At 36.0% G+C, this 24,329-nt stretch overlaps 1 protein-coding gene across 1 annotated transcript in view; it reads right to left on the bottom strand.

Annotated features, from left to right (window-relative positions):
- Window positions 1-24,117, bottom strand: part of LOC149784037 (regulating synaptic membrane exocytosis protein 2-like) — a 134,212-nt gene extending 110,095 nt beyond the window's left edge. The window contains exons 1-2 of the mRNA XM_089932133.1: window positions 23,736-24,117; window positions 9,327-9,534 (exon numbers count right to left, since the gene is read on the bottom strand). Coding sequence (XP_089788259.1) covers window positions 9,327-9,534; window positions 23,736-23,866 — 339 coding nt within the window. The 5' untranslated portion in view covers window positions 23,867-24,117. The remainder of the gene's footprint in view (window positions 1-9,326; window positions 9,535-23,735) is intronic.
- Window positions 24,118-24,329: the final 212 nt, after the last annotated feature.

Genomic DNA, 24,329 nt, shown 5'->3' with positions numbered 1-24,329 from the left:
AATGAGAAAATAACATAAAAGTTGCTCTTAAATTGTACAACCATTCTGCAAGTAACCCAGAAGCATTATAATACTGTAATAAAAAACATTGAAAATCTGTCATAAATAGTCCAAATTTACTGGAAACACCATAGTCTGCACAACAATATCACAAATACAGAGAAGACTCATTAATCTGGACTCCCTTTATCCAGAAACCTCGTTATTCAGACATAATTCAACCTGAACCGAATTCCTAAATGTTAATTTATTCCATTAATCCAAAATCCACGTTCTCTATCTGGAAATCAAAATCGGGGACCAACGTGTAAAATTACTAAAAAAACTTGTCTCAATAATCTGGAAATAATCTGTACAAAAATAAGAAAATTCTAAAAATCATACATTAAAATACAGATAACATTGATTCACCTACGCAAATTTGGAGGTGTGTCAATGCATCACTCTCTGAGGATCAACTTCTAGTGGTATGTTAAAGGTATCAATTGATCACATGATCATGTGTGTGGAAAAACTAAGTAGCATGACCATATTGTAGCCAGTGATTGTATAAACAATGTCTATTTTAGCTAGTCACCAACAGGGGTGAATAAACACACTGGGATCAAATCATCCATGCTTTTTGACATAACATACGGTTAATAAATTAAGTGTCATTAAGCTTCTTTGTTGTTTACCAATTGTATGTAACAATCACAGTTTACTGATGGCTGTACATTTTTGTTGTTGTTGTTGTTGTTGTATGGTTTAACACCATTTTTCAGCACAAGATAGGCTATACATGGCAGCCAGTATAATTGGTGGAGGAAGAACCCTGGAAAACCCCAGAAAGAAGCACCCACCCACAAGAAGCTACTGGCAGGCATTCTCACATGCCCACATTAGCTGAGCCTGAGACTCAAACTCATGCAGACAGAGGTGAGAGGGCAGTGATCCTTAATGGTAAGCACTTTAGACCACTCGGCCCCTCTGGGCCCCGATGGCTGTACAAATACAGTTGATTGATTTAAGCTGTGGATGGTATAGGACTTCATTTCAGAATAAAATGGAGATGTCAATTATCAGCTGATTAGCAGCTAAAACAGCTGTAAAATACGACTTATAAAAATGACAGCATTTTATTAGTTTAACATAACACATTTAAGTGCAAGATATTAGTTTGTATTCATTGTACTTTTTACATGTCTTATGGCAGTACCATCAAGCAAGCACAGATGAATAGAGCTAGCATACACACGTACATGTATATGGCATAATGACATCATAAAATAAAAATGTGCATGATTCAAGTATCTGGAAAACTATTTAATCCGGACATATTCAGTGGGAACGACGGTGTCCGGTTTAACAAGGCCCCTCTGTACAAGCAAAACACTATTCACAAGCTCAAATTGCCACCAAAAATTAATTTGGCGCAACAGTTATATCCATGCATAATAAGACAAGCGGACAAAGTGAGCCTGAGTTTGCTCGCCTCGCAGTCCTCTGCCTAAATAGCCAAATTGTAAGACCAATCACACAACAACTCTTGGGGAGGATTAGTATACCTTTCCAATGCTGTTCATTGCACATGTTCACAAAATAATAATGTTTAAAAGATTTCCAATCTTGTGCATTTCGTCCATACCTGATGGTATGTCACTATGTGGTCCATTATATGATGCTTCCTGTCAAAGTTGGTCGAATTCTATCATGTGGTATTTTGAGATATATGCCAATATGGCTGCTATTACTAAAATTAAAAGATTTAACAGATTTATCACTGGCATCAATGGTACAAATTTTGAAAGCCTGTTATGCCATGGTCGATTTCTGTCATTAACGATAACATTTTGTGATTTTCTATTTTTAATACTGATGACCACAACTGATGGCAAATTGGCACACTATGCATAAAACATAAAAGCCCTTCATGCTACCTTGGGGGGCCCCGAGTGGCCGAGTGGTCTAAAGCTCTCTCCATTATGGATCACTGCCATCTCACCTCTGTCTGCGTGGGTTCGAGTCTAGGATTCGGCCAATGTGGATATGTGAGAAAGCTTGCCAGTAGCTTCTCGTGGGTCGGTGGTTCGTCCTGGGGTTTTCCTGGGTTCTTCCTCCAACATTAATACTGGCCGCCATGCATAGCCTATCGTGTGCTGAAAAATGGCATTAAACCCCACAACAACAACAACAACAAAATCATGCTACCTTGCTTTTTTCCTTCGAATTCTTTTGTGTGGTTTGTGAAATTCATTTGTTTTTCTTTTAGGAATATTTACCAGATCTAATGGCAGACAGCACAAAAAATACCTTCATCGAAGGATGCTTTTGGTCAATACTTATTAAGTTCTACTGAGCTGTGATTTCAAGCTTTTTCTGTTTTATGGAATTGATGGACATACCTGAAATGCATTAGCTTCATTTGGACAATCTTTAAAACACATCTTATCAGAATATTGTCAATTTTTTTTCTTCAAATTTTGTTGAGCACTTACAGGGTAGAGATATTTAAAGATTTGTTGTTGTTGTTGTTATTCTTGTTATAGGGTTTAACACCATTTTTCAGCACAAGATAGGCTATACATGGTGGTTAATTATCAATGATGGAGGAAGAACCCAAGAAAAACCCGGAAAGAACCACCAATGCACGAGAAGCTACTGGCAAGCTTTCTCATGTACCCACATTAACTAAGCCCAAGACTCAAACCCATGCAGATGGACAAAGGTTATAAGGACAAGTGATCAACATTAGCTGCTGATAAAGGCAGTGTGATATTGCCAAAAATTTCCGATTTCTGAAGATATTTATGCTCTAAGTATGGGAAATTACAAATGATCATGAATTATCCCGAGCAAGGAAGCAAGCTTTTCAATTGTATCTCGTGATGCTTAATGTTTCTTTAGCATCGCCGGGTCTTATCATACACCCAGCTCCACATTATGGACATTGCAATCTGAACTGAGCCCAGATGGCCACAAACTGGACATAACATCAGCATAATTTTAATTTAGACTCAACAATACATTTAAAAAGATCAATTGGGGAATACCACTTGCTGATATGACCATTCATTTAGGGTAAATAGTTACAAATGGCCATATTAAGCATCAGATGAGTACCATTTTTATTTAGGACTAACAAGACATAAAAAGTCTTCTGGTAAAAACACAATGTCCAATGACACCTTCCATTCTTATGGAACAGTGATAACAGATTTTCCTGAAGGCCACTGTGGCAGCCATATTGGACATCAGCTTGGCATCAGTATCAAACAGACATTATAAGAAGTATTTCAGTGAAAACTTCAAGCTGACTCAACCATCTGTTCAGAAGGAGTAGCAATAACAAGATTTTCAAAATAGCTGATACTGGAACATTTTTGGATTTCAGATTCACACCATTTACATTTCGGACCAGTTAGACATCATTAGGTGAAAACCTCGTGTCAATATGACTTTGTATTCTGAAGAAGTACCAATAAGATTCTGAAGACTGGGTGACAGGTTGACATTATTTTTGTTAACACATTAGCCCCTGGTGACAAGTTTACATGGCAGGAGGTAGTAGCCTCCTGCCGAGCGATGTAGCATCAAGGTCATGTAAGATACACTAAAGTGGGTGGTATTATAGAAAGGTAGACAGATGTAGCTCTACAATGATACCAAATAATCTGGAATTTCAAGTAGCACTACAAAATACAGAGGGGAAAAATCTAACTTTTTGGTCCCAATTTTTTTAAACCCAAAATTTGTTCATTGTCGGAATCCGATTTTGTGTCTGGATTTTAGACTTTTTGGTCTCAGATCTAAGGCAGACTGGTATGAACTGCAAACAGACAGATGTACCTTTGCGAATAGTAGCATAAGATGGCCAATTGGAATAAAGAATGGTGTCCATACGAAAATAATGGGTACGTTAACCCTTTACTTCATACAGCACAGTTACAAAGTGCAGCATGCTATAAATAGAACACCTGTTACCTATTTGACTCCATACACATAGGCCTGCCTGTTAACTGTTAAGCAATGTAGTGTTTGTTATGTTTAACTGCAATTTTAACCATTTAACATCTTTGGTACACATTTTTTATGTTTTGAAAAATTTAAGATTAACCAATTCGGCCCCGATCCCGTCTGTAGGTGTGATGAGGCTGTACCCTACTTCCAAGCTCCGCAGCATCAAGGTCATTTAAGATACACCAACGTGGGTGGTATTAAAAAAGAGCAGACAGATATAGCTCTAAAATGATATAAAATAATCTGGAAGTTCTAGTTGCACTACAAAATACAGAGAGAAAAACCTCATTTTTTGGACCCGGTTTTTTCACCCAAAATTCACTCAAGATCGAAATGCGATTTTGCGTCCGAATTTTAGACCTTTTGGCCTCAGAAGTAAGGCATACTGGTCTTAACTGCACACAGACAGGTGAACCTTTGCAAAAACTACGATAAGGTGGGCATTTGGAATAAATTGCGGTCTCCATGCAAAAATGAAGGGTCCATTACGCAAAAAAAAACAAAAAAAAACTCCAACTTTTACCCTTCTGCTCATGCGCAAGCAAAATAACCAATGGAAAATGATGTTTCTAATACAACTAGGCATTAGTCTCATGGAAAATCTGTTGAAAGCCGATGTATTACGATGTATTCTGAAATAGCCCCCCAAATGTCTTTCCTATGCACATTTCAGGCAAAAACGACAAAAACCTCTGGGGCCTAATGAGTTAAGGTCCAATTGTTATAGCTGTGTAATTATTATTCACGGAAGAATTTTTTATGTGCTTTAAAATCTTGAGAGAGCTCATTCATCATGTCAGTGAGGCCACGTGACCAACCGTAGCTGCCATTTTTCATACTTGCAATTTACAAGTTTTTACAACTAGGCAGTATGTTATTGGAAGATCACCTGAAAGTTGGTGTTTTAGGATGTATTCAGAAATAGCTTTCACAATGTGTTTCCTACTCAAATTTCAGATGAAAATGACAAAAACATCCAGGGGTTAATGTGTTAAGGACCAATTGGATGTCATAAAAGCCTTTAAGTGAAAACCTCATGTTGATATGGCCATCCGTTCAGAAGAAGTTGTCATAACAAGATATTTTAAGCTGGCCATTGTGGGGGAGCCATATTGGAGACCATTGTGGGGCAGCCATATTGGACATCAGATCAACACTGTTTTCATTAAAAAGTCTTCTGGTACAAACTATATGTCAATATGACTTTCTGTTCTGGAGGAGTTGCAATAAGATTTCCAATAAATCTTTCCATGAAAACCCCATGCTGATATGACAAAGCACTTAACAAGTTTTGATAACAAGGTTTTGAAGACAGTATGGTTTGCCATAATGGATTTCCAAGCAGCACCATTTTCATTTACGCGACCATGGCACAAATGTGATACGCAAAGTTTCATGAGAAGCCTCACGTAGTTTTGGAGGAGTACTGATAGTAAACTTTTGCTGACAGACAGATGACAGATGGTCTATGACAAGTAGAATTAAATCTAACTCTAACTTAAATCTACAGATTGCTATTAAGCTTCATATTTGAATGGCTTTAAACTTGTATCCCTAGTAAAAATGGAGGCATCAGAGGTTTGGGCTTCAAAGACTTCCTGTTTATTGTGAGCATTCTAGGGTTGTTGCAAATATTAACACTTTGTTCACTTTGATTATTGCAGGAATAATGGCTCATTTGACTTTCAATCTGTTAACTGTATGAAGCTTTTAGTTCATATGGACTAATTATCAACTGCAATACAGAACCAAGCTAGAAATAATAACAAAATAAGAACAGCACAATAACTTAAGAAGTTAATAACACAATTATATCAATTCTTTTTTTACACAAAAAGCACTGTTAAGCAGAAAAATACTTAACTTTTAAATAAATAACAGTATCCAAATTGTACTTAAACATTTTGTCAGTAGACAATTACTAAAAATTTTAAAAAATTAGTGCTCTCTAATGATCATTATCATTTTCTGAGTTAACAAATAAAGCTACGGTTTATGGTGATCAATAGACGCTAATGTTCTTTTGAAACATGTGCTAAATAAAACACTGAAGCTAGCTACTTTTTCTGCCTGTTAGGAACTGTAAGTATATATACATTCTGACGGACTCTTGTTAACAAGTGTTGCAGCTAACTTCAAAGTAAGAATGTCACTCCACGGCTTGTGCTTGATGATAGAATTGTAACAAAAGTGACTAACCAAAAAATCTGGCACATGAATAGCCAATGACAGAGTCCAGTCTTCAATACCATGCAGGCAACTCTGGTACATCAACATTTTTTAAATTCTCAAATAATCAATGTCATTTATTTTAGTCCTTGGATAAATCTTCAGAAGAACAATTTCTAGTGTACCTCGCACATCTTTTTTTTCTGTATTTCTGACACCAGGCCGACCAGTGCTAACTCTAACCTCTTAATGTTGAGTGCCATGCGAGGCAGCTGTTAGTACCATTTTTACGAGTCTTTGGTCTGCCTTGGCTGGGAATAGAACCGGTGACCTCCCGCATCTAAGGGCAGACACTCTAACCACTAGGCCACCGGAGCGGACCCATCCATGGTGAAGGTGATCAATATACGCCATGGACTTAAATTGATGAGTTGCTAGGCATTTACCCCTGCCACCATAGTGCTTCAGTGCAAAGCATGCATGGATGGGATTAACTGCTCCACCATGATTAGCAGAGAAATAAAAAAACTGCATGAGCTATAGTTTAATAATGTGTGTGTGTGATTTGGATTTTTAACATAGCTTTAACAATTTTTGGTCATACTGCTACAATGTCTGCAATGTGACAGTTTCTAGTAATGTCTAGCACTGGGGGATCATGCTGCAGACATGTAGCTTGATGTCCCACCCAGTCACGTTATCCTGACACCAGGCTGACCAATCCTAACACAAACCTCTTAATGTTGAGTGCCTTGTGAGGCAGCTGTTAGTACCATTTATAGAAGTCTTTGGTATGACTCAGCCAGGGTTTGAACCCATGACCTCCCGCATCTGAGGAAGAGGCTCTAATTATTAGTCATTATGCCACCAGAGCGGTACACTATAATAATGAATACAGGGTGTACAATGTGATATATTTCACATGCTACAAGAGGATTTCTTCCATCAAACTTAATAACAGGATCACATACAAAATGTTCCATATAAAAAAGGCAGGATTGTGAGCTTATTATCAGAAAAAGATATCTCTAATATCATCAACCAAAGCTGGGGGGTGGGGGAGGTAGGGGGTGGTGATCAGGTATGGGCATAAATACAGCATCTACATTTATGTCCAGTCATACATATTTTATTTGGGCCCCAAATGGCCGACTGGTCTAAAGTGCTCCTCATCACAGATCACTGCGATCTCACCTGTCTGCGTGGGTTCGAGTCTTGGGCTCAGCCAATGTGGATATGTGAGAAAGCTTGCCAGTAGCTTCTTGTGGGTCGGTGGTTCTTTCTGGGGTTTTCCCAGGTTCTTCCTCCACCATTAATACTGACTGCCATGTATAGCCTATCGTATACTGAAAAATGGCGTTAAACCCAATAATAACAACAACAACATATTTTATCCTTAACTATCATTGGTTTATTTTCTGTGATTGTAATTTTTGTCTGAAGCAATTTATCCTTAACTATCACTGGTTTATCATTTTGTCTGATGAGTATTCATACTGTAGTTTGACAAGTGCTTGTTTGTTACTTAACAAATTAGTATCTATTCATGGCCAAACTGTTTTCAAAGTTTTCCATCATAAAACATTATGAATGTTTGAGTAATCAATCAATGCCCTGAATCATAACCATGTAACTACCGTATGTACTCATAGGTCAAGTCAAACTGCAAACAACACGGATTGTGATCTGCCACAGCATGATGTACCTGTAGATTACATGAATGTTGTTTGTTCTACCGATTACTCCAAAACAAGTTGTACACATCGAGATCATGCACATTATAAAACAGAGAATATGGGTCGGTGCAATTAGCAGTTGGCGTTGTCAGTATGTTAATTTATTACTTATTTTATTTTTTGAGGATCTCTGGATGATTTCAAATGTGTATAGTTACGTTTTCTCAGTAAAATAAATGCCGATAACCTCCTAATGAACAGCTGGGCATCATGACTACAATTAATCATATAAACCTTCCATTTAATTTACTAATAATCAATTAAACTGATATAAATGTTATCTCTTCATTGTTGATTGAAATGACTTATGTTTTATGTTTTATGGAATATTTCAGGAAATGATTAGCTTTTGTTTTTACAGATTTACTATTTATTTATGACATCAAATTCTGTACCTGAGACATGTTGCTGATGAAACAGGCTGTGTCCACCCTGGGTATTTTTGATACAGTAATGTCTGCTTTGTTCTTTTTGTATTTGTTTATTTTGCAGTGATGACAAAGCACAAATCAAAACAGTACTTAAATTAACCGTTTATGCTACCAGCAAGGAAACTTAAGAAACATGTCTTGGCCAGAACCCACCCATCACCCATATCAGTAAGCTGGCACATGTTTCTTGTCCCTGTCCATAAGAACAAAACATTTTGCCGTACTATCCAAAACCAACATCCATTCATCAGAAATAATGTGCACAAATTCTTTGGCAGGAGATAAGTGCAATCTTTTTTTATCTGTACCAATGACAAAAAGAAATTCTGAATTGCAAATTTGCTAACTGCTTCTGCATTTGAAACTCTGAAAGTACTTACATTTTTAAACTTTAGCTCTGAATCAATGTTTCAAATGAAATCAATAATCAACTTTGCTTTATGAGGATTGTAAAAAGTTGCTATTTTCTACTTGCTACATTCAACAGTATCATATACATTCAAGCTTTTACCTCTTGTATTTCATCAATGTTCATTCTGCCATGAACATTGTTTCAATGACAATTCAAGGAGTTTTCAAAGACTCCCAAAAGATTTAAAGGCTTTAGCATGTCAAAGGAAAATGTAAATTTTCCATATATTAATTTCTTAACTGCAAGTGTTTTGTGTCATTTGACCTACCCAATTTTATCCTATTTCATTTCTTTATTTTATAATTTAACAAGTGACTTAACATTCTCTATTTTCTCGGATTTGTTCAAGGAGGTCAGGCAAAAATCTAGGAGTTTTTCAGCAAATTCAAGTACCTTTCAATGATAAAACAAGCACATTTACAATTCAAGGCAACTATTTTTCAAGCTTGAACAAACTATGTTTCATGTAATATTGCTGGCAGGTTACATAGAATTTTACTTACCACGCAAAAATTCAACATTTGGGGGAATACTGGACAAAGAATTTTTACAACCCTAATTTTTCATCCGGCTACTAACCTTGTTTTGTTTAAGGGACATCCTTCCACCACAACGTGCACAAGACTTCAAATTACAGTATATGCATTTGTGTCCGATGCCATCAGCAAATTTTGTTTTGTGACAAATCTCACACACTGCTCCATCATCTGGAATTATGACTTTCTTTGCCTCCTCGCTGACCTTCTTGATGGTAGTTTTATAGGTGTCAAACTCCATTTCCATTTGTCTACAAACAAAAAGAAAATTCCCCATAATCGATGGTATGCTTAGAGGTTTGAGTGAACAAAATGGTGCGACCATGTATTTGCATGCAGTGACTTCTCCAGGATTTTCACAGAAAAGGGGAAATTCCACCCTCACACAATTTCATATGGGTGGATTTTTAGTTTTTAAGGAAAAGCATATTTTATATGTGTGTGTGATTTAGATTTTTAATGTAGCTTTAACAATTTCTGAGTCTTATCACTAAGATGTCTGCAGCATGTCAGTTTATAATGATGTCTATCACTGGGGCATCATGCCACAGACATACAGCATCATGTCCCACCCGGTCACATTATCCTGACACCATTCCAACCAGTCCTAACACTAAACACTTGATGCTGAGAGCCAACCAAGGCAGCTGGCTAGTACCATTTATAAAAGTCATTTCAGTGGTATGACTTGGCCTGGGTTCAAACCCATGACCTCATACATCCATGGCAGACACTAACCACTTGGGGCACCAAAGTGACCCACTATTATATAAGAGAAGAGCATCTATTAACAGACTCTTATAACACGTTTGAACAAATATGTGTAACAAATAATGTAATGAATAAAGATGAAACTTGTTTATCTTAGTTATCAGCACTTTTGCAACAATGGCATATTATGACAACTGGCATTACATTGCATGCATTAAAATTCCATGTAACAGTGGGGATATTACCAACAAACACTGAAAATATAATGTAACGGAGAGACATCACCACCAAATGCAGGAAATTTCAGTTAAAAAAAATAATCATAATTATTTTGGGGTAATTACTCTGTACCAAAAAAAATAATCCGAGACTGGACCTGAAAAAGATCTATGTGACCTACGACAAAATGGCAATTTTTAGCTTTCCATGGGTCAGTGTTTCTTCCCAGAGTGCTTCTTCCACCAGATATACTGGCTGCCATGTACTTTGTTCTTCCAGGGCACCAGATTATATGAATTTCCACTAAACTGCATGATACGACTCCTCTCTACTCACACCCCCTGTGAAAAATAACTATGCATGCCAAAATCATGCCACAATTCCTGCTGGGAATGTACCAAAACTTGTAATATTCATTAATTTTAAGTCAATCATATAACAAAAACATCTGACTTCAAGATCAACCACTTTAATTAACACTACACACCTTCTGAATTTGAGCAATGAGATGGTTTCATGTTAAATGGTACCATCAAGTGTCTATCACATGTTCAAATATGATCCCCACCCCCTTTAAAAATACAAAATCCCATTATAAAAATCGAGGGGGAATTCCCTTGTGTGAAAATCCTGGTCTAATCACTGGTAACCAGTTCACAAATGTTTCATATAAAAAATGTTTAGACAGTGCCATAATTAGTACAAGATGAAAAATTGGTTTTGTATGTGGGGTAATCCAGAGTGAATACATAATGAAATCACAAAAAACTAAATGGTAAAATTCTGATATCTACAGCACCATGCAATTTGCCAAATCGCAATGTGCTCATTTACCTCTGTGTCTGTCTGTCTGTCTACTTTTTAGACACTGATCATTAGAATATTGATTTTGGAATTAAATGCGCTGAAAACTGAACTGAAAATCAATTTCTATGATATGAAGTTTAGTTTCATTATAATGTGTCTTAACCCAATGCAAACATGAAGTGTAGAAAAGATATAATGCAACCTCGCACATATTATATGATGTGACCAATAGCTGGCATGCCGATGTAACTGAAAAGATGCCAGTCTGAATACCTCCATTGATCTGCCCATGTGAGCTACTATGTTCTGCCTTTGGGCAAGGCACCTTTCTTCAACAGCACTGTTGTAGCTCTAAATAACCTACTTGTGTTGATGTGCTGTAAAACACCAATCAAACCAAAGAAACCATAATTTTAAGATTGGAAATTTTTCTTTGCTGCTTGCTCACCCATGCTGCATATGGTGCAGTTGACATTTTGCCTTTGTAAATGTATGCCTTACAAAAGAATGAATCATTATATTCTCTGCTATATGGAGTATGATTATTGGAAAAACTGGTTGGTTTCAGTGTAATCGAATACTTTTACTTGATGAAAATATCACCGAGGCAGGCGTCAGTAAAAAAAATTTTACATTATCCATTGTACTGTCAGCAAATGAAATGAACAAAATTCAAAATAATGTCTGACAAAGGTACCATATTTTCCAGCCTACAATTATACGTTTTCTTACCTGGAAGTCAGGGCTTCATTTTTTATCTGGAAGCCTGGGCTTCATCTTCAAATTGACATTGAAAAAATGTATTATATAATGTACTAATAAAACAAGGATCCCTAAAAGGGACAGATTGCTAATGGCCGAAAAGAATTTCCTAGAATTCAATAAAAGGCCATTTCTTCCATTTAACTGCTGAGTGTTGAAACATCTTTGATATTCATTCGCATACTTGCCATAATGCTAAAAACACGATTAAAACGCATGATCATGTTTTCAATGCTGGATTTTCAGTAATCTTCAAAACAAAAAAATAAAACACCACTTTAGTGTATGCCCATTACATATATAACTTGGTATAACAGTTCTTTTATGGTGCTAATGTAAAATTATCCTTAGGACAGATGAAACGGCAATTAAAAGGCAAAGAAGTCAGGTATAAATCCCCATTTCACATACTACTTTACTGCCTGACAACAGCTAGTGTGATGTGTTAGACGACAGCAGTGGGTGAGCCCATTGTGCTAATATGCATAGGTAAAGATCATGAAGCTGAACAATACAGGTAAATGAAAGAGCTGCTAGAGGTAAGTTATTACATATAATTGCCTTGAATGTGAATGTTTAAGACAACTGTATAAAGAACATTGGCAACAGCAGCAATGTTTCTTTGAAGCTGATTTTACTCCATTTATCGTATATAAAACACAAAGCATGATTCAGTTGTTGGAAGTGAGTTTTTACTGTGTTACTTTGTGAAACATGCCACCAGAGGGGGAGGGGCATTTAATTCTTTGCACATACTGCAAACAACATATGACATACATCAGTTCGTTTTTATTTGTACGGTGTCTGTTGAAATAAGAGCACCATCTGTATGCACTATATTCAACACGCCATTCAGATTAGTCGTCTTTATTATTATTTGTTATTTATCTTGTTTAAATACTATTAACTGACCAATGCTTTTCAGTGTGATTTTAGCCATGATATAGACAGACCGATTAAAAGACAATAATAACACCCGCATGTGTTTGCAGTTTCTGTTGATAAAGCATTACCACTGAAACCAGACAGAGGTGTTCATTACTGCTGTAATACCTGTAAAGCCCCCATTAAACTCGAAAATATTATGTCACCCCCCACCCCCTTTTCCCCGATAAAATGGTAAATCCCAAATGTTATGTAAATTCATTTTTCTAATAAGACAAGCATATCTTGTCATCAGACTGAATCAGGTACAGTTTTGATAATGCTAACATAATGGTCGTCCAAAACAACTCGGTTTTTACCAGGATTCACTCTGAGAATCCAGCAGAAAACTTTGAGTACTAGCATTATCCAGTCTTTAGTTAGTACAAGGATGAACACTGACACCTGCACCATCTTCAAACCCCTATTGAACTATGGAGACCAGCAATGACTGCCTCTAATGAAGCCTATAATTTGCCATCCAATGGATTTTAAAGACAGAAATTTGGTGTACGTTTTTATTTAATGTCCATGTCATTTTTTTATTTATTAAATTTTTTTAATAATGTTTTTTAATTTCATGGTGTTTGCTTTTTGTAATAATATCATCATATGTTTTTTGATGTTATAGGTGTTGTCCAATGTTGTAAAGTGCTTAGAGCTTCTAAATATTAGGTGCTATACAAAGTCCACATTATTATTATTAGTATTATTATTATTGAGTGTTTGCACATAACTGTGTATGTATATGGTGATGATATTTGACAATACTAAGCCTACCAGCTACTTTTTTATTCGTTTGTCTGTTAGTGTATTAAATGCTTTGAATGAAACAGTTTATTTATTTAGATTTGAATTTCAGATCATTTTCTATAGGCCTACATGAAAAGTTAGCTAACTTTCAAATGAACGATATTGCTTTTTTCTCGGTCACACGCACTGCACACACACACACCCCACTGCCCAACACAATATTTTGGTCCCAAAAACCCACCAACACTGTCTGGGTGTATGGCACGTATGCTTTAGTCACAGCAAGAATTTCAAATTAACCAATGTGGTGGACATATTGGATGTCAGCTTGGCGCCCCTTTCATTTAGGACCAACAAAACTTTGCAAGAAGTCTTCCTTCAACACTTACATTATTCTAACAAAAGTTTTATCTTATGAAAATATTAACATGTCTGAATATCGTTAACCTGAGCTGGCTGCATCGTATAATTTTCCATTCCAAATATTGATCTCGTCTAACCTTAATGTCCACTCACTACTAACAGCATCTATTGTTATAATTCCATTTTTTCCCTTAATTGTTTTTGCTTCCAAATTAGAAGTTTATTGATTACATGACTAATTGTATATTACATAATTTTAGTAATTTTAGTCCCTTTTGTCATATACTCAACCCAAAAATCAAAAAACTCTTTGTTGCCGTTGACATGAATTAAACATTGAAATTACGTTACACAAGAAGCGGACAAAGACTTTACACTACATCTTGACAGACTACCACAAATCATTAACGTTTTTTTTTAATTGCCAAATATGTTCTTTTAAAATGGACGTTAACTGTGATTTTTAGAGTTTTAATCACCCATGCCAAATGGCCACTGCATAGACAAGCATACACAAGATAAAATAAAAGGTTCATTTAGTTTTTCTCCTTACAAAAATGTATGACCAGTGGGCACACAAAGGTCACGATTTGGGGGACATAAATAGTTAAGGAGACCTGGACTGCAGATGCAACAGTGAAATATATAGGATTATTTTCTTGGCATAAAATGATCAAGTAATAAACATGGTGGATCCAAATCATTTAACACATAAATAAATAATAAAAATCTTTGTTAACACATTAACCCCATGCGACGACTTTATGGGGCAGGAGGTAGTAGCCTACTGCCGAGCTCTGTAGCGTCATGGTCATGCATGATACACTAAAGTGGGTGGTATTATAGAAAGGTAGACAGATGTAGCTCTGCAATGATGCCAAAAATCTGGAATATGTATGTAGCTGCACTACAAAATACAGATAGAAAAACCTCAGTTTTTGGACCCAACTTTTTTAAACACAAAATTCACCTGTTGTCGGAATCCGATTTTGTGTCCGGATTTTAGACTTTTTGGTCTCATATCTAAGGCAAACCAGTATGAACCGCAAACAGACAGATGAGCCTTTGCAAAAAGTAGGATAAGATGGGCATTTGGAATAAAGAGTGGTCTCCACACAAAAAAAATGGCTCCATTTAGAAAAAAAGAAAAGAAAAAAAGGCCAACTTTTACCCTTCTCCTCATGCGCAAGTCAAATAGCCAACGAAAAACGATGTTTCTAACACAACTAGGCAGTATGTTATTGAAAGATGACCGGGGATTTGGTGTTTTCGAGTCTATTCAGAAACAGCTTTCAAAATGTGTTTCCTACTCAATTTTCAGACAAAAATGACAAAAAGCTCCAGGGGTTAATGTGTTAATAGATTGGAAGAACAGGTTCAACTTCTGCTGAACAGTACCTGAGAAATTGTTGTTCAATGGTTTTACTATATTTAGCAATGGCAGCCATATTGGATGGTGGGTCCGCATCATTGGTAAGAAATTTGAAAATCCTTCATGCCATGATTCTTTATTGTCAACTTTACAAAAAAACATAATCGTCTGTGTCTCAGGTCGGAGATCTTTTTTCAGATCTAGTCAGACTAATGTTCACACTCAGAAAATGCACAAAAGTTCTCACTCAAACAGACAAAAACTACTCTCCAATTTACGAATTTATTGTTCATACAAAATTACAATCTTAATTGCACAATAATATTAATAATAACAAGAAGAAGAAGAAGAAGAAAAATTTACTATATAAAATCTCCCTCATGAACAACCACCTGCAGAATGTGACCAGCGACTTTGAATTGTAGGCAAAATGTCTGACCTACTCCTATGAACAATCACATCATGAAAATTTATATAAAAACCAGATCTTGATTTATTCTTTTTTAAACATAAATATAAACCAGTCTAAAGTACACTTCATTAACTGCCACCGTAATCCATTAATGCCAGGGATGAATGAGGACATTGTCTTCATCCATAATACTAGCAAGTGATTTTAGTTTTCCAGATCTGAACTGTTATTATTAATGAGTGGTGACAGTGATGATGATGGTGCCAACAAAGGCGCCCGCAAATTAGGCATCAAGTTACAAAGGGTGATATAATGTATGAATTTGCGCTTCATGTGGAGAATCTTACTGACATTAAAATAATATTCAACCCAGACAGTATGAATCATGTGCAGTTCTGGCATTCATTCAGCAATCTAAATCTACCCACACACAGGAAACAATTTAAACTTCTTGGCCAGGATTCAGTAGCATTGTAATAACACTACCACATTCCAATGCAGACACTTCTATTCCGAGACAAACGCAGGCCAACTCCAGAAAAAACCAGGATCAAGTAACAGTACATCATCTCCTAAGTGTTAAGACCAACAATGATGAGGACTGCAACCAACATAACCAAGGCAATGATCTCCAAAACAATGTTAAAAATGACTGTAGTACATATAAGGAGAGTATGAATGGTCACAAGTTATTGTGAAAAGACTCAAGAGATGATGTGCATAATTTAATGTGTAAAAAATTAAAATTTGTTTAATACTTGTAATTTTTGTGAATTTTCATTCCAAAATTCAGGTCAATAAAAATCCTCCCTCTTCTGTGGTCAATAATCCTGAACAATTTTGAAAATCTCCAGTTCCATCCATACCTGTATTTTCTGTGACATGTATAATGCTTTGATCTGCTTACAATGAACTCTCTACCTGCAAATATATGCTTGGAGTCATGTACCCAAGAGTGAAATGCTAACTGACTTTTTTGACAACATTATTTCTAATGACATGAATCATGTATTTTGTGACATTCATTTCATGTGGGTGGCCAAGTGATCTAACACACTTGCAATAACATATCACCTTTGTCCACATGGAATCGAGTCACAGGTTCAACCAACGTGTGCATGACAGAAAGCTTGCCAGTAGTTTTCTTTATTTCACCAACTCTTTCTGGGGGTTTTGCAGGCTTTTCTTCCACTAGATATACTGATTGCCATGTATAGCATATCACATGCTGAAATATAGTGTTGAACCCAGAAAAACAAAAATTTTATTTCATGCCTTTTTATTAAAATGAGGTCATAGTTTCTAATACTATTCAATATTTTAGTGTCACACTGCCTGCCCACGATCAAGAACAAAGGAACTGGTTAGAAACCATGTATATATGTTAGACCCCGTGGCTATGGTAATTCTGTTCGTAATTGTTATGAGAGCCAGCTTTGTTGGGTGTCAAAAATCACATGTGGATGTTGAAAGCTTTGTTCAAGAACAAAGGACCCTTACTGGCGTCATAAATAACACCACGCTGATAGATGGCCGGACCACTGTGTGCTAAGTTGAATAGAAGAGGGTAGAATCAATATCCAATGTGAACTGAAAGAGGGTGTGGTCACCATTTCAATCCGATTCTAACTGAGTAATTTAGACTAGAAACTTCTGTAATTGTGAAACATCGCGCTGGAAGGTTAATACAATGACTCCAAGAAAGCCACTCATAAATCGGCAGGAAAACTTAGGAAATTCTAAGGAAAGACAAAGCTTGGTAAAGGTCAGTGAGTTATTTGCTCGATTGTTGCAGAATATTACAGCATTGTAATTATGTGCAGTATGAATACTTCATTACTAGATTTGTTAGTAGGGTAGAATTACCTTTGTAGTGTTTAATTTAAATGCGTATTTGAGAAATGAGTTATGATTATATAAAGAATTATGTTGATTGCTAGCTCGCTATTTGGTTACTTCGTAGTAAACTAGTGCATTTATTCATGTGATATTCTAGAGTTTGCAGCTGATGAATTGTAACTTTGAAAAATGGTTGCAGGGTGTAAAATTAGTTAATATGGATATCTGAATATTTGTGTACAACTGTCGGAGTGTAATGTACAGAAATGCATCTGACTGCTGAGCTATAGTTCAGTATAATGAGATTAAGAATACATATATACTGATGTTATGCAATTTATTGTTGTCTGTATGATAAGTTGTTGATACCGTGCTTTTATTACGATGCTGTTTACCATACAAGAGCTTATGGGTATTTCAATGTGCACAAATGCATGATCAAAAAATGCAATAGCCTTTATCTGATGATTGATTGTTGGTTTAGTGTGAGACAAGATGGCTAAGGAAATATGCTAACGTCCTTGTGTTTTCACAGGAAGCTTTATGGGGACAGACTTCTGGTATGGTTTAGTCCAGAGTCTCTAGGAGAGAGACGGAATAGAGACTAGTGGAGAAGTCGATTGTGAATCGAAGGCTAGTCGGAGAGCAGAGTCATACAGGAGGAGGAATAGAGTTGAGGAGGAGGAATTGAGAAGGAGCAGTCTAGGAGAAGGAGTTAGGAGGGAAGACAGAAGGAGAGAAGAAATTGGCAGGAGAGGAGTAGAAAACAAGGACAGGTGGAAAAGCAATCTCACACTATAAATCAAAGGATGCAACAGGCTATCACTTGGTCGCAAGGAAGAAGAGTGATTGGGAAATTATTATCATCTGAATACTGAATTGTATTAAATTGTTATTCTTTTGAATTTCACCTTTTGTGTTCTCAATAATTTAACTGTTGGCAATGCTGACTGGGGGTCGTAGCCTTACCTCTCTCTATCACTAATTTCACTCCCTACAAAATCGAGCCTGGGGTGGGACTTCTATGGTAATTTAAATAATATATTGGGAGCACCCCTCCCCAACCCTACCAAACACCACATTTAGTTTGCTGTACACGATTCTTACCTTTGAAAAGAAAACATAACTTTAATTCTAATGTGAAATTAATTGAAGATATCATACAATTACACAGTATAATTATTCGAAAACACATGTACATAAATAATTATTGTAATGAAACCTACATTTATATTATGTTACAGGAATAACAGAAAGATTTATTGTTGCACATCTCAATCCTGTATAAAAGATTTGTTCTGAAAGCAGTTTAAATGCAAAGGAACACAGCTACTGCTTTTATTAAAACTGAAGAAAAAAATTCTCTATAAAACATGAACTTTGGTTTACAATATAAACAAACTGTTATAAAAATTATTAATTTCAATCGACTTGTAATGTGAAAAAAACCTAACAAATATTGCAGGAGTGATAACGATAAATGGTAGGAAGCGCAAGAGGAATTGTGTTAAATATTCCCAGTAGTTTTCATATTGTGATAATGAACTTCCCATGTCTAGAAATGGTGTCCCCAAAACATATTGTTGGGATCATCCCAGCATTTTATTTCGATTGCAGATTTTGAAAAGAATCACCACAGCAATACACTATTACCTAATGAAAATAAATGTACAATGTTGCATGGAGAGCGCAGGCATGAGGGTTTTCCTGCAATTCTTTGTCCCATGTCATCACAAATTATTAAGCATAAATCGGGCATCGACAGTTCTCGTATGAAAGACTTTCTGTGATCATCACAACTGTTCTTAAAAATCATAACTTCTGGAAAACATTTTCATTACGAGAAGGTGAACCATACACAACAAAAAACTAGTTACATTTCTTTCGACTCTAAAAAGTCAAGCGGAAGCTTAGATACGTTCATTTCATATAAAAAAAAAATTCTTTCACATTAGACCCATGATTAAACAAAAATTTTAAATCTACTTTTGGAACTTCCTCATTTCCAGATTTTTCCGAACTATATACATAAATTAAAAGAGTAGCTTCACAAAGATTTCCGGTTGTTCTTGCTTTTTTGTCCAATTTCAGAATTTGTTTCTGATGACTATAAAATATCACATGTTGTTGTAAGACACAAGAACAGTTCAGATGATCATGAGTGTGAAATATGTAATCTGATACTGTATATTCATAATCAGCACACAGACACCACAAATGGTGGGAGGAAGCTTGCAGATTTCCATGCATTTGTTTGTCTCATGTCCCCAAAATCTTGACCCTGTGCCTTCTCCTTGGTGCACTTTTTTTTTCAGGAAAAAAAAGTCATAAAATATGTCTACAACTCTTCATTAGTGGATGTCCACCCATGTCATTGCTGGACATCCATAGCAACAGAAGGTGATAAGGTGATAAAGCAGTCAGATGACAACAAATAAATAAAACATCATATCTCACTATCTGGCAATGAAAACATGCAAGTTTTTGACAGTCTGCCAGGTTGCAATATAAAGTGTTTGCTGTCCATTAGTGTGATGTATTTTCAAGGTCAGGGTCACCCCTAGTGAGGACAATTTAATTTATTTTGAGGTAATTAACCAAAGAGCCTTAACTCATATGAATACACAATCTGTAATTTAATTAATAATTTTTTACTTTGGAAAGAAATATAATTGGAAAACAGATATTTATTATAATAAATGCTGGGAGATAAAGAATGCACACTAAATTAAATGAGAGATCAAGAAATTCCATTGTACGGCCTATTTTAGGTTACCAGCTGACTGATAATGTTTTCATTAGTGATGGGAATCGGTCAGAAATTCATAATCGATAATCGGTTCCACTTAACCAACTGATAATCAATTATAATCAATTACTAAGAGCAAATTTTAATTTTTGTTTGTTATTCAGTTATATCGTTGATCAATAATAGTTCAAGATGTTAGTAAATGTACAGGAGTAATCTCTTTTAAAGACATGTATACCTTAACCTGATAATAATATTACATTTTTGTTTATTGTGTTATGTGTTATTTTTGTTCTACATCTTTGTTAAATAAATGCAACTTTTTATGGCTGATAAGTCACATGCAACTGAAATTCTGCTAGAATCCCCCAAAATCCTTTCATTCATATATTTAACAACGTGGTCATGTAATAATGGCTATATGTTCCTAATTATGAAATTCTGCGCCTATGAAATATCATATGGTTTTATATTTGTAGTTGTGAAGGGAATTAATAAATTTCAGGTCAACTTTAGTGGCTGGGAGTTTTACTAACCTTTGTGCTTTGCATACAACTAAAAAGTAGTCTCCCTTTACACGTAATCAATTAAGGAGTTTCACAATCGATTATCTTATTGGTCCGCTCAACCAACTGATGATCGATTATAATTGATAATCGGAACAGCACTAGTTTTCATGAGATACTTATTTGTTGCAATAATGTACGTGTCCAAGGAAAATATAATAGTACCATATAGACCACAATGTTAAGTTGGTAAAATTGTTGAAGCAAACAAGATTATAATGTTTTTAATGCACTATAAGTGCATTACATGCAATTATTTTCATCTGGTCCTCTACAATGGTTGGTCCTCCATATTTGGTGGGAGGGGGAGTGTGCCCCCCAGATTTGAAGGATGGTGGACACAGTGTTCCCCGTCTTTAAGATCCTATGTGTAATGCTGTTTATGACCCAAAATTAACTGTGGCATTAACAACCATGATGACCTCAATATTTACATACATTTGAAGGACATACCAATTGTTATTTGGGATGAAACGAAGATCTGGACAGCTGTGGCACACAAAATGCTTCAGTGTATCTACCTGTGTTTAGGTTTTAGCACTGAACTGACACCCATATTTTCTCTATCTCTGCCAATATAGGTATGTGAGAAAGCTTGCCAGTAGCTTAATTCCCTTTGGCTGGTGGTTATTTCTCCACCAGTTATAATGGCCACCATGTATAGCCCATCTTGTACTGAAAGATGGCATTAAGCCCAAAACAACTTTGACAGCAATAACAACAACCCAGGCACTCAGTTTTGTACTCCAAGATACTCAGTTTTTCTTTTATGTTCAAACATTTTCTCTGTACAATCCGCATACCCAGTCTATCCACCTGTGTAACCCCTGACAGGAGACAGTTGTTTACTTCAATTTAAACACCCTTTTCATCCATCAATCCCTCACCCTTAATTCTTTTTTTCCTCCACAGGTCTTTGACATTCAACTCTTGACTGTACATACAATAACACTAGCTCTCCCCTCACCCCCACCCCACCCCAAAATTCAAATGTTGGTAACAATAATGCAGAAGATAACAAATGTTTGACAGTGAAAATGCAAACAATTTTAAGGAGTTGCTGAAACTCAGTTGGCAGCAAGTTGGCAGCAAGTTGGCAGATTCATAATCCAGTACCAAGGGTTACAGTTCTAGATACGGACAGACCATCTTCGCTACCCAGGGTTCTGATAACCCTATCTACACCTTGGTGGACTGAACAGCTATATCGGTGCTTTGTCCTAGCGACACCTATTGAATTTCATGTGTTGCCTCCCTTCATATGTAATGCCAACTAACCAACAGCATGGTGCATTGTGCATCGGCTGAAAACTGTGGTGGCAACTGACCTAAAAAGGATACCTTGTAAGTTTAACATCGAAAGTATGACTGTGTACCAGTGGGAAGCCATTACAGGTCTATTTGAGTGAAAAGTATTTGTGCAAACACGGACCGGCACTTGAAAAAGGGTTTATTTATCAGTCCGTTTGTGATGTGTGCTCCAATTGTCTCAATCACATCGGAACAGTGTTAAAATGGGAACAACTTAATTTTGTTTGGATGTGGTGGCTTGCCGCTGCATCCAATGAAATTCAGATTCAAAGCACAGATATATCTGCTAGATTTGCCAAGGTGTAGATAGGGTTATCAGAACCTTGGCTAGCTAAAATGTAGACAGACATACCAATTTTATTTAAAGTTAGACTTGCATTAGAGAATAAAAAATATGAGCTCACTGGAGATATTTTAGAGTCTATGAACAATAATAGATCAATTACATCATCAATCATTCATATAGTACTTATAATCATTATTTTGTTTGTATTTTTTTTCCTTCAAAAATGTTTGTATTATTTTAAGACAGTGTTAAAATGCACATGCATCATTGCTGGCCAATATACTGAAGCTATTCCCCTCCCTCAATTGATAATCTTTGATTACAAATTGAATGCAGAGAAGTCAATTTACATAAATATGATAATCAGTGTTTAATAGATTGTGGTTAAAATAACAGCTTGCCAATAATATCCTTAACATACCATTTACGTTAATGTTGACGTTAAATATACAAGGACAAGTGCAGACAATATAAAACATACTATGCACATATGTATAAAATATATTCCAAACAAAGCCCTGGGCGGACATCTGTATCCTTTGGAAAGAAAGTTATCTCCCACTTCCTGTACAAGATTAAACCCAATAAATGTGATAAGTGTGTCACTGAAAACAAACTTACAAACAAACAAGCAAACAAATTGTTTTGTATTTTACCTGTGCTAGGCTTACTTTTCTAGGTCCCAGTACTTGCTAAAACTACACTGTGCCATATTTTTCGCATCAATTACCATTTATTAACAACATCTAATTTGTCTCCTCGGCGACAATGAAAAGCATGGTTTCTATACATATTAATAACAAATTTGATTCATTGGAAAAATAATGTGCACGTCTGATACATATATGACACGAACTCAGTACTCCCGCAATTTTGGACCAATTTATTTTCTACTTGTTTGTCAGATTAAACCATTTATGTGAATTTGTCGTGTGCGGAATTTATCTAATTTGACTACATGACACGAACTCGAATAACAGGTTCCTGTTTAATTGTTTCTGTATTGTATCGCTCTACCATCTAACATATTTAATCAAGCTTTATGCACGACTTGGTACCCCATGGGACTCCTGTAAAACAATACCAACGTCAGGTGGCCCATTTCGTCTCAGCTGCCAAGTAAAAGGGGCTCTATCAGGAAATATGCATTGCAGCACACGGCAAATGATTCATTTTACGTTTTTTTTAAAAGCTTCTGAATTATCGAATATATTAGATATAATATAATCAACCAAATACGTTAAACAACAAATAAAATATTTATGATATTTCATGAAGACAGCAAAATGCATCGTACTAAACCCCATACGGATGCCTCACTGTCTCCAATATGGCGGACAGTGGACTGGTAAATTCCTAGAATACACAATGCTGATACCTGATGACTTCCTGCTCTTTTTCCTCCTCTTCTTTCTGTCGTCTGAGCACATCCTCGATAACTTTCCTCTCTTCTTCTGTTAGATGACTTAAATCCGGCATTGGTGGAAGAGAGGGCCTACGCGAAGTCATCTTTTCTCGAAGAATTTTGATTTTTGTTTTCTAACTAAGCTGGATGCAGGCTTTCAGCGCAGAACCGGCATATATTCACTTCAAGCTTGCTTTTCAATAAATTATTCCTTCACAGTAAAATATAAACTATTCTCCAAAGCTAAGGCATATTCAGTTATAAATCCTGCTTTGTGCGTTTTTTTCATGGTTAGTGTGGGGTAAAAGTACCCCGTTATAACAGTACATCGTCTCTCTCTATTATGTTCCCATAACGTTCGATATTACGATCGATTACAGACTCATTATCTATGTGCACGTTATTAAATATTCATGTCACATTATCCAATTGATTCAGTGGATTTAAATGACGTCATCACGAAGAAAGCGAGCTCAGCTTCTCCAGGGCTGTTTATTATTTCTCCGATAGAATAGCAAGGGTATTGATCTTACTGGTGTAGTAACTCCAAGCTCGTTCATATCGTGC

Source organism: Sinohyriopsis cumingii, chromosome 14 (genome assembly GCF_028554795.1).
Source record: "Sinohyriopsis cumingii isolate HCF-2022 chromosome 14, ASM2855479v2, whole genome shotgun sequence".
Taxonomy (NCBI): Eukaryota; Metazoa; Mollusca; class Bivalvia; order Unionida; family Unionidae; genus Sinohyriopsis; species Sinohyriopsis cumingii.
This window is presented reverse-complemented; position numbering and strand designations above follow the sequence as displayed.